At 42.5% G+C, this 14404-nt stretch overlaps 1 protein-coding gene across 7 annotated transcripts in view; it reads right to left on the minus strand.

Moving 5' to 3' along the window:
• The window catches only part of LOC147015919 (serine/threonine-protein kinase 32B-like), a 232001-nt gene that overhangs the window by 77280 nt on the left and 140317 nt on the right, over nt 1–14404 (minus strand). For all 7 annotated transcript variants that reach the window (XM_085848544.1, XM_085848539.1, XM_085848541.1 and 4 more), the window contains one exon: nt 2003–2154. In XM_085848544.1, the coding sequence (XP_085704670.1) occupies nt 2003–2112 (110 nt within the window). In that variant the 5' untranslated portion in view covers nt 2113–2154. The remainder of the gene's footprint in view (nt 1–2002; nt 2155–14404) is intronic.

The raw sequence follows: 14404 nt of genomic DNA on the forward strand, positions 1-14404 counted from the left end.
CTGTCAAAGCAAAGCAAGTGCAACGATGCGAGTCACGTGTGGGGTCTGCGAAAGGTAATCGTCAGGTGGTCAGAACACTACTTTGTTTAAGGAGTTCGTCCATTGAACAGCAAGTGATGGGCGTGCATTAATGTTTAGAGATCGAAAAGCATGAAGATGTTTTCTGTTTCATCCCACGCCCTTTGGAGAGAATTTTTGGAGAGACAGCTCTCTACCCACTGGTTGTGTAATCATACCTATGTTCCACTGCCGGTGGATGTGAAGGACGTTGGCTGAGAACTTTTCATTGCATTGTGGATGAGGAGGATTGACTCAAGGTGTCATACTAAATCTCGTATCACAGAGACAAAAATAATTCGTCATATTATACGAGCAGAAATATGCTTCGACAACGAAACAGAGGAAATTTCAACAACGTTAAACAAAACCTGTGAAGGTAGGCATAGGCCGTCAAGCGTTTCAGTGATTTTGTTGTACAAATGTACCATATGTACAGAATATGGTACAACGTGATGTACCATATGCTGTCATGAAAAATAACTCGAACTTGTTCTGTTTCACAACAAAATGATTGCACCTTTGGTCAGCGGGTAAAGGCCCTAACTACTATTGGTCAATGGGTAAAGGTACAGCTTGTGGAGCTCAGCTGTGTGAGAGTCCAAGGATTGCAGAGGTATTGGTAAAGTTCGACAATGTATGACATCCCTCCAATCATCTCACTTTATTTCTCATGAGTTCTGATGAGAATATCATGAGATCCCATGAGTGGTTTCTGGTGTAGGCCAAAAGTTGTTACAAAAGCCCAAGAGGTATGCATGGCCTACAATGTTAGCCAATGTATGCTCACCTTTAGATGATCACAAGCAAAACTGGCTACAGAAGACAGGTGGTTGCTAATAGCAAGGAGTGTATTAAGCAGGGTTTAGTCTGTGGTAGCAATTGAGGACATACGGCATGTAACTGATATTTAAAATTCTATAATTAGTGAAATGGTTTGCAATTAAACATATTCCATAGTAACGTTAATACATATCCTCGATCAAGTGAATGCTCAATTCTTTGAGTGCAATTCAAATGCTAGGACCTGTGCAAGAGAATTGTTTGCCTTCCTTGAGTAGTATTACGATTGGAGAATGCATATTGGACTGGAATCCCACTGGTTGCATCACCATGGAAGTGTATAATGTGCCACTGATGCAGTGCCCCTGTACATTTGGGAAGGAATTGGGAATTAGGACAGGGTACTGGTGATGATCAACTACTCTTTGAAAAAGCCAAAAGACACCGACCGTGGGATCTTTAATGTCCACCAACTGATGCTCGCAGATGGGACGCGGACTTAGCGTACATACGAGGGACGGTGCGCTTTGTGATGCGAGACCCTGCCGGTACCAATCAGACAGTTTATAAACAGATTGAGAATCGAACCCAGAGAAGACAGCTAAAAAGTAATTGTCTGACCTCTGAACTATCCTGCCAACCACCTTCTTGAGAAGAAAGCTGATAAAAGTTTTCACCCGACAACAACATCAGCACCCTTAACTACCGACTGCCTTTGAGGTGTCATTGCATGAACTGCCTTTGAGGGTAGAGGCCTTTATAAATTTGAAATGAACTCGAAGACACCACTTAGTGCAGCGATCTAGAAATTCCAAGGACAAAAAAGCAACACTTGTAAGCATTTAAAGTCATTGAAAGTAACCTTAAGTGACCCCGACAGAAAACTCCTCTGATTTCACATGAGATCTGATGGACATCTGATGGAAACGTCAAGAAATTAATGTGGATGAGCTTGTTGATTGTGGATGGTGTTTAGTGTTCACGAGTCGTGATGCTCAGAACTTATTCACGAGTCGTGATGAAGACATTGCATTTGTAAATGTCTTGTACGTGCAGTAGGTGCGATGAAAATAGTTTGTGCGTGCTCACATTCATGAGTCGTGAGTGTAGGTTTAAGACTCTGTGTGCAAGGTGTAAATGGTGTACATGTCAGAGCACATACCAGAGATTGACAAGAAAGGGATGTTCCAGCCCTTGCATTATCTGCAGTTCCCGAGTAACGTTTCGCACGTCGTTGCGCTCGATGCACTTTTGCTTGTTCATGTACTTCATCGCGTAGATCTTCCCGCTGTCACTCTTTTTCACAATGCACACCTGAAGTGACACAGCATCGTGGAGTCGAACTCCCAAGCACAAGGATAAACCGTATAATAGTGTCTAATGACGCTTTGCATTCAGACCAAATTATCTGTGAATGGGGGAATTTTTGACCCCTGCCCACACCGTAATTGTACCCTCCAAGTGCCTCCCTCTCCTCTTCCCCTCTTCTCAGTTTCTTTCTCATCATTCAAACTGGACCCCGTACCACAACACTTGTGCTTTCATTTATTGGGATTCGCTAGATATCCGTTATTGTCGGGGTGTGTGTGTGTGTGTGTGTGTGTGTGTGTGTGTGTGTGTGTGTGTGTGTGTGTGTGTGTGTGTGTGTGTGTGTGTGTGTGTGTGTGTGTGTGTGTGTGTGCGTGCGCGCGCGCAACGCGAGGCTCCACAGCACAAACCAGCAAACCGATTTCGATGAAACTTGGCAAACAGGTGCCATATGGGCTGGGAGTGTGCGCGTTTGAGTTTCGTTGCTAAGGCCTAAGTCACATTTGGCATGGCGGCCGAAGGGTCTACAAAATCTATGGCCACTAGCAATTCTAGGGCGGCCGCAGTATTTCCACGGTCACACAATGTAGCAGTCACATATGTTTTTATTTTTTGGGGGAGCCGCACGGCGTATTTAGAGATTGTGGAGACCGAAAACGTGGGGGTGCCGTACGGTCTTTGATTTGATGTCGCACGGTGACCTTAGGGCGTCCCTGCGGCGGCCATAGAATTTTCAAGGCAGACGCAAGGTAGCCTCAAGGTGCCCGCAAGGCGACCGCAGGGGGGCCCTAAGGCGAACGTGCGGCCAGACGGACGGTAACGAGTGGGTATATATACGTTCTTTTTTTACTGAAATAAAAATATAACAGTTCGGAATATACCAGTATATATATATATATATATATATATATATATATATATATATATATATATATATATATATATATATATATATATATATATATATATATATATATATATATATATATATATATATATATATATATATATCTCTGAATAAACTAGTTTGGAGTATAGGCAAACACCTATACTCCGATCTCCAGCGGTAGCGCACGGTGGACGCACGGTCAATGCAGACTACCACGGAGGCCTACGAAGGACGCACGGCGGACGTAGGAGAACCATGCATCAACCCTGCGTTGCCCTCAGGTAGTCACACAGACCACAAGGCCACCGTACGTTGAACACAGGGACACCTTAGGATTACCCTATGGTGACCGTGGAAATAGTACGGCCCCCGTAATTTTTTGGGGGTTGGTAAAATTCATTTTTAATTGATAAGAGCCCACGGCAGCCGCACGAATAACGCAAGCCCACCATACGCCCTACGTACGGTCGACATGGAACACATCTACGTCACAGCTTGGCTTGTCGAATTGCTACGGCCAACGTAGAAATGAAAAAAAAGTTATAACTCCGCGCTATAATTCCATGGCGACCACTACGGCCTGTAAAAGATAGCCATACGGCGAAGGGCCACCCTGAGGCCACCTCAGAAACTCTGTGGCCGCCACACGTTTCTGTCAATTCAGGGGGTTGGGGGGGGGGGTACGGCCGCCGTTTCCTCGCCGTAGAACAAATGTGACTTAGGCTTAAGCAACCACCCGTTGCTATGCAGCGGCCGAAAAACCGCGTTTTAAGAACCCAAACGGTAACTGACGTAGCGCGGCTTCTATGATAGGTAGAGCGACCGGAACAACTCCTGCCTATTCCTTGCATCCCCATATAGTTATCGCGACAGCATAACGTTCCTCCATCTCTCATAGTTTCCGAATGGCAGCCCTCCGATTGTGGAAAGGTGGTGAACCAGGGGATATGTTAAGTGACCTTGACCTCGGAAACCGTCGACGGCGGAACGTTCAAATTCGGTGTATGGATAGAGTTTAATAACTACTACAAAATTGAACCGCAGCATTTTTCCAGATTCGATCACCAAGGGTGTCAGGGCTGAAATACGCAAAATTCGAAAAAACTTTTTCTCGACCGACGTTCACCATTTTCAATACTTGTCCTACAGTTTTGAATGTGGAGAAACGAGACTTCGGAATTAAACACTTCGTGATATTTAGAAAATTTTACTGGAGCCGATTTTTTATTTAGGTTTTATTTTTCAAATGGTAGTCCTGCGAGGAGTGCCAGTTGGCAAAATACGCAATAGGAAAAATCTTGCCAGGCAGAGGAACAATTGTATGTGAACCAATACGTCTTGACAATGAATCTTCGTCGGTGGATCGGTCAGAATGAAAAGCATCGTATCCAGCGCTTCGATCCTAGCGAATCCCTCGTCGCCTACCAGCTTGTTCAATATTATTTTTATGACTATTAATTTTTCTTGTAATTATTATTATTATTATTATTATACAATAATGGTCTCAAGTCATTTTGCAAGATCAAGTCTGAGAAGACAATCAGGTTAAAATAAAAACCAGCATGAGTCTTATTTATGAAGGTGAGTTTTACAATTAAGATTGAAACAATGAGATGGAAGAAGATCGAAGTCTGGGAGCCGAAGATAAAAAAAGCAAGATCAGCTCAATATTTCAACCGCGTGGATAGAAAGAACTTACGGTTCAAGTTGAACAGGAGCAATGAAAGTGGAGGAACATAACAGACACAGAAAAGCCTATTAATATATGTAGGAGCAATATCATTTAATAATGGAACATGCTTACAGACTGCAAGCAGACACCGGAGTGCATCCTATGTGCAAACATAATAAATATAAGCTTTATATATTTGATGAAGTGGATTGTGCTTGTATTCTGTAAGCAGCTAAATAGATCAAGTAAATAAAGAATGAATGATCAGAATGAGCTCTTCATTTAAAAGTTTACAGGTGTATTAATGTTTAAAATAAAAGGGTGAAAAGTTCTAAAATTAAAATATTATTTAAACTCTGATGGATTGCTAGGCAACGTGAAGAGGTAGAGTTTGTGATTCTAAGTCGAAGACAAACATTAACGGGTGGATGTGGAACTTATAAACCCAAGTCAAACAGTAATTGGTCGTATTCTTGTCGCTCTTCCCACATTGCACATCGTTAACAACAGAGTCAATGCGAGTTATCATCAAGTCAAGTTACCATCTTTCCTTTTTTGTTACGTTGATTGAACTTAGATTAGTAACGGTTGTGTAATCGGTTGTTAGAGAGATGGTTACTGGTCTATGTCTGGTCTGGGTTCAATTTCTCACAAGCCGGTAAATACAGTACTGCACAGTGCAGTATAACAGTCATCTGGCACACTTTCAATAGATGATGTAATGAAGGCATGCCTGTTTACGATTGTTTACAGCTTCCTTTCCACTCTCCACCATCATTAAAGAAGAATGCTTATGACTTCCGACCACTGTAGATGGTCCGTAAATGACAAAAACCCAGACACTTCTCCAATCAGAGCATAATCAAACCGATATAAACACCTGCTGCCCTGGAGAGAGATAGTGCCTGTGGAAGATCAGGTGACATGCCACCGCATTCGGTCAAGTCACCCCTCGTGAGCAGGAGCGAGGTTGTACCGGCCAACCTTTGTTTTCCGATATTTTCGTTTTTGTACATTTCCAGACAATTTTGTGATTTTTCCTGGAATATTGGCTTCGAGTTACATCAGTATGAAAAATTTCAACTTTGTAGCCCACCTACAAAGCATTAAACAATTATACGAGTGAGTCGGTGATTAGAAAGAGCATTACATATTACATAAGGCCGTGCGTGCTGGACAACATCACAAGCAAGCCACGTTGGCACGGACAACCTGAACCTTACCTCAACATATGCCTGTGCAGTGGCTTTCCAGCTGGCAAAGCGATGTTGAACCAACGTTGCAGGGCTTGGGTTGATATCATCGCCATTGATCATTTGCACATCGTCAACATTGATTCAACATTGGCTCTTATATGGAAAGTGACAGTTGGTCTTGTGGATACTGACCAACATTTGAGTGGTGATCAAATCAAAGTTGGTCTAACATAGCTGCATTAGTTCAGTTGCTGCTGCCATGAAAATAAAACATTATCAGATTTCTACATGTCCGGGTAAGCTACATAATGGATATAGTGTGATGTCATCGTTCGGACTCGATTCCTTGCCTTCACAAGTGTGGTTCAATTTTCATAGCAATTCAGAAAATTTCCACATTTTGTGACAGTGGTGACCTGTCCAGGATTGGGTCAGAGCCAGAGAAACATCATGAACTGTGGTGAATGCCCTGATTCTCCATCAGCAGTACAGGCGTCCCCTCCCACCGCTATTGCGATATGGCGTGCTTCACACATGGGATCAATCAAAATGTGCCTGCAGTTCCATTCATTAAATACTCCTCAGCAAATACAGAGACAAACTATAAGGGCACTTGGTAGAGCGCATGTACCTCCACCCCGTAATACCTGATCCACGAGAACATATCGGGCCCAACACATTTTTGAAATATCATGCTATACGGTACTATATCATTTTTGGCCCTATCTCTAAATTGTGAACAATCACTTAAAATAAAACATTGAAGTATCCGGATTCGGATCTTCACCAAAATCGAATCAATTCGTCCTTGTCACACACACACAACCTGTCCAAGAAATTTCGTCCAAATCCATCCATAACGTTTTCAGATATCCTGCTCACAGACAAACAAATAGACAAACCAACGTGGGTGAACACACAATCAATGTCTACCTTCCCTGGCAGAGATAATGAGGAGCCGTGGCACATTAAAAGAGCTGAAAGCAAAACAAAGTGGAAAAAAAAGTTTTATATTTCCTCCAAATTAATGGGACTGGTGGGTTCTGCGGATTGAAACACGTTGGATGATCCTTGAACTTAGAGTGAGATGGAAAAAAAAAATAAACGATGAAGGAAGGTGCATGTCATTTGCAACGTACAAAACTGAATATAAATTGTATGTCGAGTACACGCACTCATTTATAACAAGCAAATGGAACTCACAAAGAAATGAAAACAAGAAAATTGCTTTGACGCCTGGCCTCGACGTGCGCACACATACATTTTGCTCGATGGTCCATGCTTTAATGCCATGGGGAGATTTCATTTGAATTATTGAGCAGATACCTCTGTCTGTCGACCCACCGATCGATAATATAGGTCGTGGAAAGCTGATTAAAAAAATTTGTGCCATAATTATTTTGATTAATGCATCCGTCCATCAAGACCAAACTCTGTGCAGAGCGTTGGTGCTGCCTAAACAGTCTCCTTGGCTATTGGGCACAATCCTGAATGGGTCACCACTCCGACACAGGATACCACTCATTTTGCCAACCTCAGAAGGATGACAGGCAGAGTCAAGCCCACCTTGTATTAATTCAACAGCCAAGCAGGATTTGAACTCAGGATCCTGGGGTCCCAAGCCCACCACCTGAACCATCAAGCCAACACCAGGTATGTTTCCATTAATGCCCTAACATATTATGCATGCTATGAAGAAGGGGAGAGTCAATTCAGAAAGTATGGTTTGAAGATCAAGAGAATGGGAAAGGATAGGGAAGAAAGGAAGTGCAAAATAATGTACATGGTCACGTATGAATCATACGAATCATACAATATTGATACAAAATCAACGTGCAATATGAAATATTTTAATATCGTTTAGCACTGAATGTATTTGGACAGTCAGGAATCCAGGCTATTACTTCACAATCAACATATTTGATTCCTCATAGGGTGTGTACCGAATATATCAACGTACACCGGTGTGTACCGAATATATCAGGTGTAATGTTGCACCATCCGTCATTTACAACAAGTGCAAAGTCATAGTGTAGAAGCATGTGTATGAAACTCTAATACCGTGGGCACTGGATGATAATTATTTTTTGCATCATGGATTTTATTGCAGACAGATGCATTGAGAATCAGAAAAATCATGGTGCCAATTTTTGTTTTGTATTTTGGGAACATTTTGGTGGCTTTTAATGTGCCCCCCCTAAAATACCATTATCACTGTTTAGGTTGCAACTACCAGTTTGAAATATTGTAATAAAGCAAAGCATGTAGTATATCAAATTAAAGGTCTGGACATTTGAAACACATATATATATATATACATACTGATTTTTATTGTCCACAGGTATCTATGCCAATTTCCCTGGCAATAACAACCATAACGGAGCATATATCCAGATGCAAATGTTCTTATTTAAAAGTCAATCAATTAGAGAAATGTACCGTTTATGCTTTATAGTATGTTTAGTGATTCACATAAAGTATATCTGTTACTATGATATACACTTAAGTAGTCAACTGTAATGAATAGGTCAAAATATTTGTTGAAACAAAAACTATCAAGTTCATAGTAATGCAGTGTCGGATAAGTCATCTTCAACCATGCTGTCCTCATGATCATTTCCTCTGAGTCTGTCATTGGGCATGTTTGATGACTCCCTCCTGTTACATCTGTGTTATCTTCATTGTGATGCGTGTTTGCTGCCTCTGGGTCATGTTCATTGGTTGTCTCCGTCTCATCTTCGGTCTGATCAGTACACTCCTCAGTTGCGTCTGCTCGCACCTAGGCTTCAGTTTGAAATCCATTTGGTTTCCCACGATGATATGAACGCAAGAGAAGTCAATATAGGTCCTCGGATCTGTAGCTTTTCAAGACAGCCTCATTCTGGTTTCGTGTGAATTCTGCATACTTTACATTGGATGTGGGCTTATGTTGACGATTGATACTACATGGAAGGAGCTGTGGTTCTGTTGGTGCCAGATTAGAAAGGGATCGCTCAGTACACGGTTGCTCTCTGGCGATTGCGTTTTGGGTGTTGGTTTAGTTTGTATCATGGAACTGGAAAACAGCAGTGGCAGTGGCATGTAATGTCCCCTTTCCATCTGGTGTATCTTCGGCGAAATCGACGTTGTCGATTGCAAAGATGAGGAATCTTCCCTTCACAAGCGTTTCAGGAATATACAAACCATTGTTCTGTGCAGCACGCTTCAGCACTGCATGAGCAAGTTGCGTCTCTATGCGAAGGACACGCTAGTAGTTGATGGAGTACCCAAACTTATGAAGAATGTTCACCTCGGTCTTACTCTGAGTGGCTTGATGAACTTTCAGACCAATTCCAACGACAAGTGGATTCTCATTGTGATGTCGAAAGCCCGATTCCTCATGCTTTGGCACATAGGACACCTGACGATCAGATTTGTATGCAAACATTATAGTCTGTGCTATGTTCCGTGTTACAAGTTGAATGCTATTCTCTCTTTGTGTTGACTCAAGTGTTAACATTGGCCCTATTAGGATCCAGCGGGTGAATGCCTCCAGCGATTTGGGAACTTGATTTTCATCTAACAGGGAACCTTGAAATTTCCACGGCTGCTTTAGAGCTTCAGCGATGTCCCTTCTTATTACCTTGGCACTTTCGATGGCTGCTTTCATGTTACTGCTCGCATTGCCAGCTGCTTCGTCCAGGTTGTCGATTGCGGCTCTTTTTGTTCTCAACGTGTACAACCGATTTGGTTCATTCATATGCGTAGAGTGGCAGAACTCAACATCATCAATATTTTCTACAAGCTTATGCTTCAAACTTCTCCTTGATATATGCGTATCATGGGAACCATTGATTCTAAGGACATTTTGATAAGCTGCTTCTACCTCACCCATGTCCAGGATATATCCTGATTTCAGCAGGCTGCTCATCAAGTGGAAGAATTCAATGTCTGCGGAAACCTTGGTTATTATTGCTTCGTCGTCTGCTCTCTCCTGCTGTACCTGAGTTCACTGAACGTGCTTCACGCAACAATACAGATGCTATTTGATATCAATCGCACGGGCATCATTTGGATCGATTGCAGCACTCAGATTGACTTTCCACTGCTGGTTATTGCTGTACTCAACAACCTTTCGGAGCTGTTCTCCGGTGTTGAACTCACTGATCTGGTGGAGTGCTCCTTTCTCTGAAGATCCATTACAGAAGAAGCAGTTGTTTTTATTGTATTGTTTGGCACCAGATCGCATGTATCATTCTGTTGACGATGGGTTCTCATGTGGTGGTGGTGGTGGTGGTGGTGGTGGTGGTGGTGGTTGTGTTTTGAGGTTCGTCCTTTCTGGTCGTCCAACTTTCGTTGGTTTAGGTACTTCGCCTGTTTCCAGTGCAGCTTCCTATCTGTTTTTCAGCCGCTAAATATGGATTTTGTGCACCGCAATTTTATAGCATTCTCGATGCCATGTGACACCTTTCTGTGATAGTTCATTTGCCGTCACATCACCAAGCTCTTCTTGGATGGATATGTACTTATTATCCCCATAGAGCGACCGGGTATTCACACTCTGGATAAACAGCTGATATGATTCTGGTCTTGGGTGTTTTACGAGTTTTCCAGATGCTTTGCAAATGCAGCATATATTCAAACCTGCCAAAGACGTAGTGCAACTTGATGCTTTTGTGCTGGAACTGGAAGGACTTGGGGATGATTCATCCATAACGATAACTTGAGAACAGTTTATTTCAATGTCCACTCGACATAAGTTCCTTCACCCACAAAGCTTGGAGGTTAATCTACAACTACATCTAGGACATCAGTCTTTTAGTCTGGACCCTTGACCACTTCTACTATTATCATCGCTGACCTGAAAGGCAAAAAAAAATTAACATACATTGTATGTAGAATTGTAGCATGTCATAATGTTTAGAAAAATTAATTATCTTGGTGACGTTGCAGTAATTGATTTAATATCGGCTGCGAAGCATCTGTAATGAACAAAAATTCAGATAAGTCACTATGGTTATGTTCAATATCATTATTGATATTATTATCATGTTCTAGGCTGAATTCTGCTCAGTTTGATATGTTACATGCCCACGTTTAAACCAGAAACAAAAAAGTTGGTAAATTGTTATCATTGAAAAAAAAAAAGTGCGATTCAGGGGTAGTTCATGTATCGGCTTGAAAATAATATTTGAAATGTTCAAAAAAATTGGCACCATGATTTTTCAAATCGATTATTAACTGATACAGCAGTATGGCTGTGATAAGGTGCATATTGGTAGACTTGAATGTACTTTTCTTTTTCTGTTTTTTTTGCAGGAAGAGTCAAGGCTCATGGAAGAGCTATTACACTGAACAGATCAAGATGTAACATGACAAAGGGAACAGCAGAGAGGGGAGGGGGGAAACACCAACAGCAGAGTTGAAGGACAAGATAAGAGGGAGACAAACAATAGGTGTTGGGAGCAATGAGAGGTATGGGGAGGTGCATGAGGTGGACAAGATGGATACAGAAGCAAACATTCAGGAAAAACTGGAAGTTTGGGAGATTGTGGTGGGGAGAGGTGAGGTTAACGAGGGTAGAAAAGATTATAGTTTTGGATTGGGGATGATCAGCTGAGATGGGGGTCAACAGCTGTTTTTAAGGTCTGGAGGGAAGAATGAGATTGAAGAGAATGGGGAAGTTAGTTCCACAGGTAAGAAAAAAGAGGAATGAGCAGTGATCGTATAATTAGGTAGTTTCAGCAGAAGGGGTTTGATGGTGGACCATGTGTGAGCCCTGCGGAAACCTGAGAGGGAGGGGTTGGGCAAAGCCTGGAAAGAGCAGAGGGTGCAAGACCAGAACGGAGGCGGTAGAAGACAGAGCGACCACCGACCTGTCTACGATGGGAAAGTGATGGGCCCATAGACTCAGCTTCATTGCTAGAGATTCCAATGATCTTGAAGGCCTTGGTTTCCATGGCAACAAGCTGAGCAATTTTTGAAACAGTGGAGCCAGCCCAGAGAGGAGAGCAAAAAAAAAAAAACAGCCCCCCCCAAAAAACAAATTAAAAATTGGGATTTAAGGGAGTTTCCAGGCAGGGGTTGCCCCCCCAAAATATGCATTTGCTTTCTTCTCCGAAACTACACACACAATTTTGATGAAACTTGACCACAACCTTCATCACATGTGATGTACCAAAGTTTGTTCACACCATTAAACAAGCTCGAATGAGATAAGATCCTCGTCCTCTTAATGATGACGTCATAACAACAAATATGACGTCATTGTGATGTATCAGGTTTGCGATAAATTATCTGTGCTAATGCCCGGCTTGATTCCCGCAAACAAAATTCAAACAGCTTGCCTAGTTTCGGAGATAATGGTATAGGCGATTTCCATTAGCGGAGATATTATGAAGTCAACTTTTTTTCTAGGAAGAATTTCCAAAATCGGAGATGGTTACTGCCTGCACGTGGGTTTTCTGCATATACATGGCAAGTTTCACGAAGATCCGATGAAAACTCTGGGTTGTGAAACAAAAAATGTCAAAAAATAGGAATGACGTCATAAAAATTGATATGACATCATAGTGATGTATCATACGTGTGGTAATTCATCTCTACTAATGCTCCGTTCGATTCCCGCAAACAGAATTCAAAAAGCTTGCCTAGTTTCGGAGATAATTTTTTAGGCGATTTCCATTCGCGGACATATTTTGACGTCATAACTTTTTTATTGGAGGAATTTTCAAAATCGGAGATGGTTACTGTCTGCGCAGGGTAATTTTACATACACACGCCAAGTTTCAGGAGGTTTCGATGAAAACTGTAGGCTGTGAAACAAAAAAGTCCACAAGAACAACAACGTGAGTAAGACTTAGAGATCCTCCACGAGGATATAAAAATTTGGGACCAAGGGGGTCTATAGGGGAGTTGCCCCCTCCCCCCCCCCAAAATAGGTATTTGCTTTCTTCTCAGAAACTGCACACATAATTACAATGAAACTTGACGACAACCTTCATCACCCATAATGTACCAAAGTTTGTTCACACATTAAAAAAAAAATTCGGGTCTAAGGCGATTTACGGGGGGGGGGGGGTCACCCCGCAAAATAGGTATTTGCTATAACATTGGTTCATTGGTACATTTTGCTGATTCCGTCCCACATTGACTTGGCAAATATCGAGGGGTATTGCCCTCATTTGTTTTTTTAAGGTCTGGAGGGACGAAGAGGCTGCAGCCTTCCTATATGAAGGATGGGGGGTGTCATGGCAGAGGGTGGAGTCGTCAGCACATAGATAAAGAGGATTTCCCAGAATCATGGAGATCATGAATGAATATTAGGAATAGGACTGGACCCAGAACACTGCCTTGTGGCACTCAAGCCTTGACAGGGAGAGGAGATGAAAGGACTCTGTTTGGTGCCACACGTTGGCTAAGAGAGTTGATGAGGTCAGTAAGCCATGTGTGGAGTTGGCCTTGGATGCCATAGGCAAAGAGTTTTGAGGGTAAGGCAGGATGTTAGACTGTATCAAAAGCATGAGGTATGTCCAGAGAGATTTCACTGATCTCATGTCTGACATTGAGGGCCTCCCTCCATTGTGCGTGAGTAGAAGCAGCATGTCCAAGGTGTATTGATTGGTCTGAATCCAAATTGGTGATCTGAGATGATGCTGCTGGAGAAAAGGAAGGTTGTTATATCAATTTTGATGCTGGATTCCATGACCTTGCTGATGATTGGAAGTGGGCTGAAAGGTCTCCAGTTAAGGGTATAAGTTTTTGTACCATTTTGTAATGCAGTGATGTTGACTGATTTCCAAGCAGATGGAAGATGACCTCAGGCAAATGATAGGGTGAATAGGGCAGAGAGAGGATGTGCAAGAGCAGCAGAGCAGATGTTTAGAACACTTGAGCGGATGTCGACTGGTCCAGGAGCAGAGTCAGAATCAAAGATTGAAATAAACTTCTCCACCTTCTCAGGTGCAAAAGACACAGAGGCCAGGAGCAGTTGGGTATGATTGGGAAAGGTGGGTACAGAGCATGAGGGCTTATGGCCATAACATTTTGAAGCAAACATATAATTGAGGCATTCGACCTTCTCACGAGTGGGGTCGGCTGTGCTGCCATTTCAAGTGAGGGAAAGGATGAAAGGAGAGCATACACCAGATGCAGACTTAATAAGGTGCCACCAGGTTTTAGAGGAGGGACACAAGTTTTGAAAGTTCATTAATGAGGTGGGACATGTCGTTTTCTGGATCTTCTGAAAGTGGACACACACTTGTTGGGGGCTTTTTGGAATGCACTGAGGTTGCCTTTGGTCAGATTTGCCTTCCAGGAAGAGAAGGCAAGTTGGTTCAGTGGAACTGCCTCACCACAGGATTCAGTGTACCATGGGTGGGAAGAGGGGTGGAATAACTGAAGACGAGATGGAATGAATCTGTGCATGAGAGAGGGAATGTTTCTGTGGAAGAATTCCCAAGCTGAGTTAATATCAGGGGGGGAAACCAGCCCTGAAGAAAGATGGCTGCTTGCAATCCC

Source organism: Eptatretus burgeri, chromosome 12, assembly GCF_056783735.1.
Source record: "Eptatretus burgeri isolate ZD-2024b chromosome 12, Ebu_testis_v1, whole genome shotgun sequence".
Classification (NCBI taxonomy): Eukaryota; Metazoa; Chordata; class Myxini; order Myxiniformes; family Myxinidae; genus Eptatretus; species Eptatretus burgeri.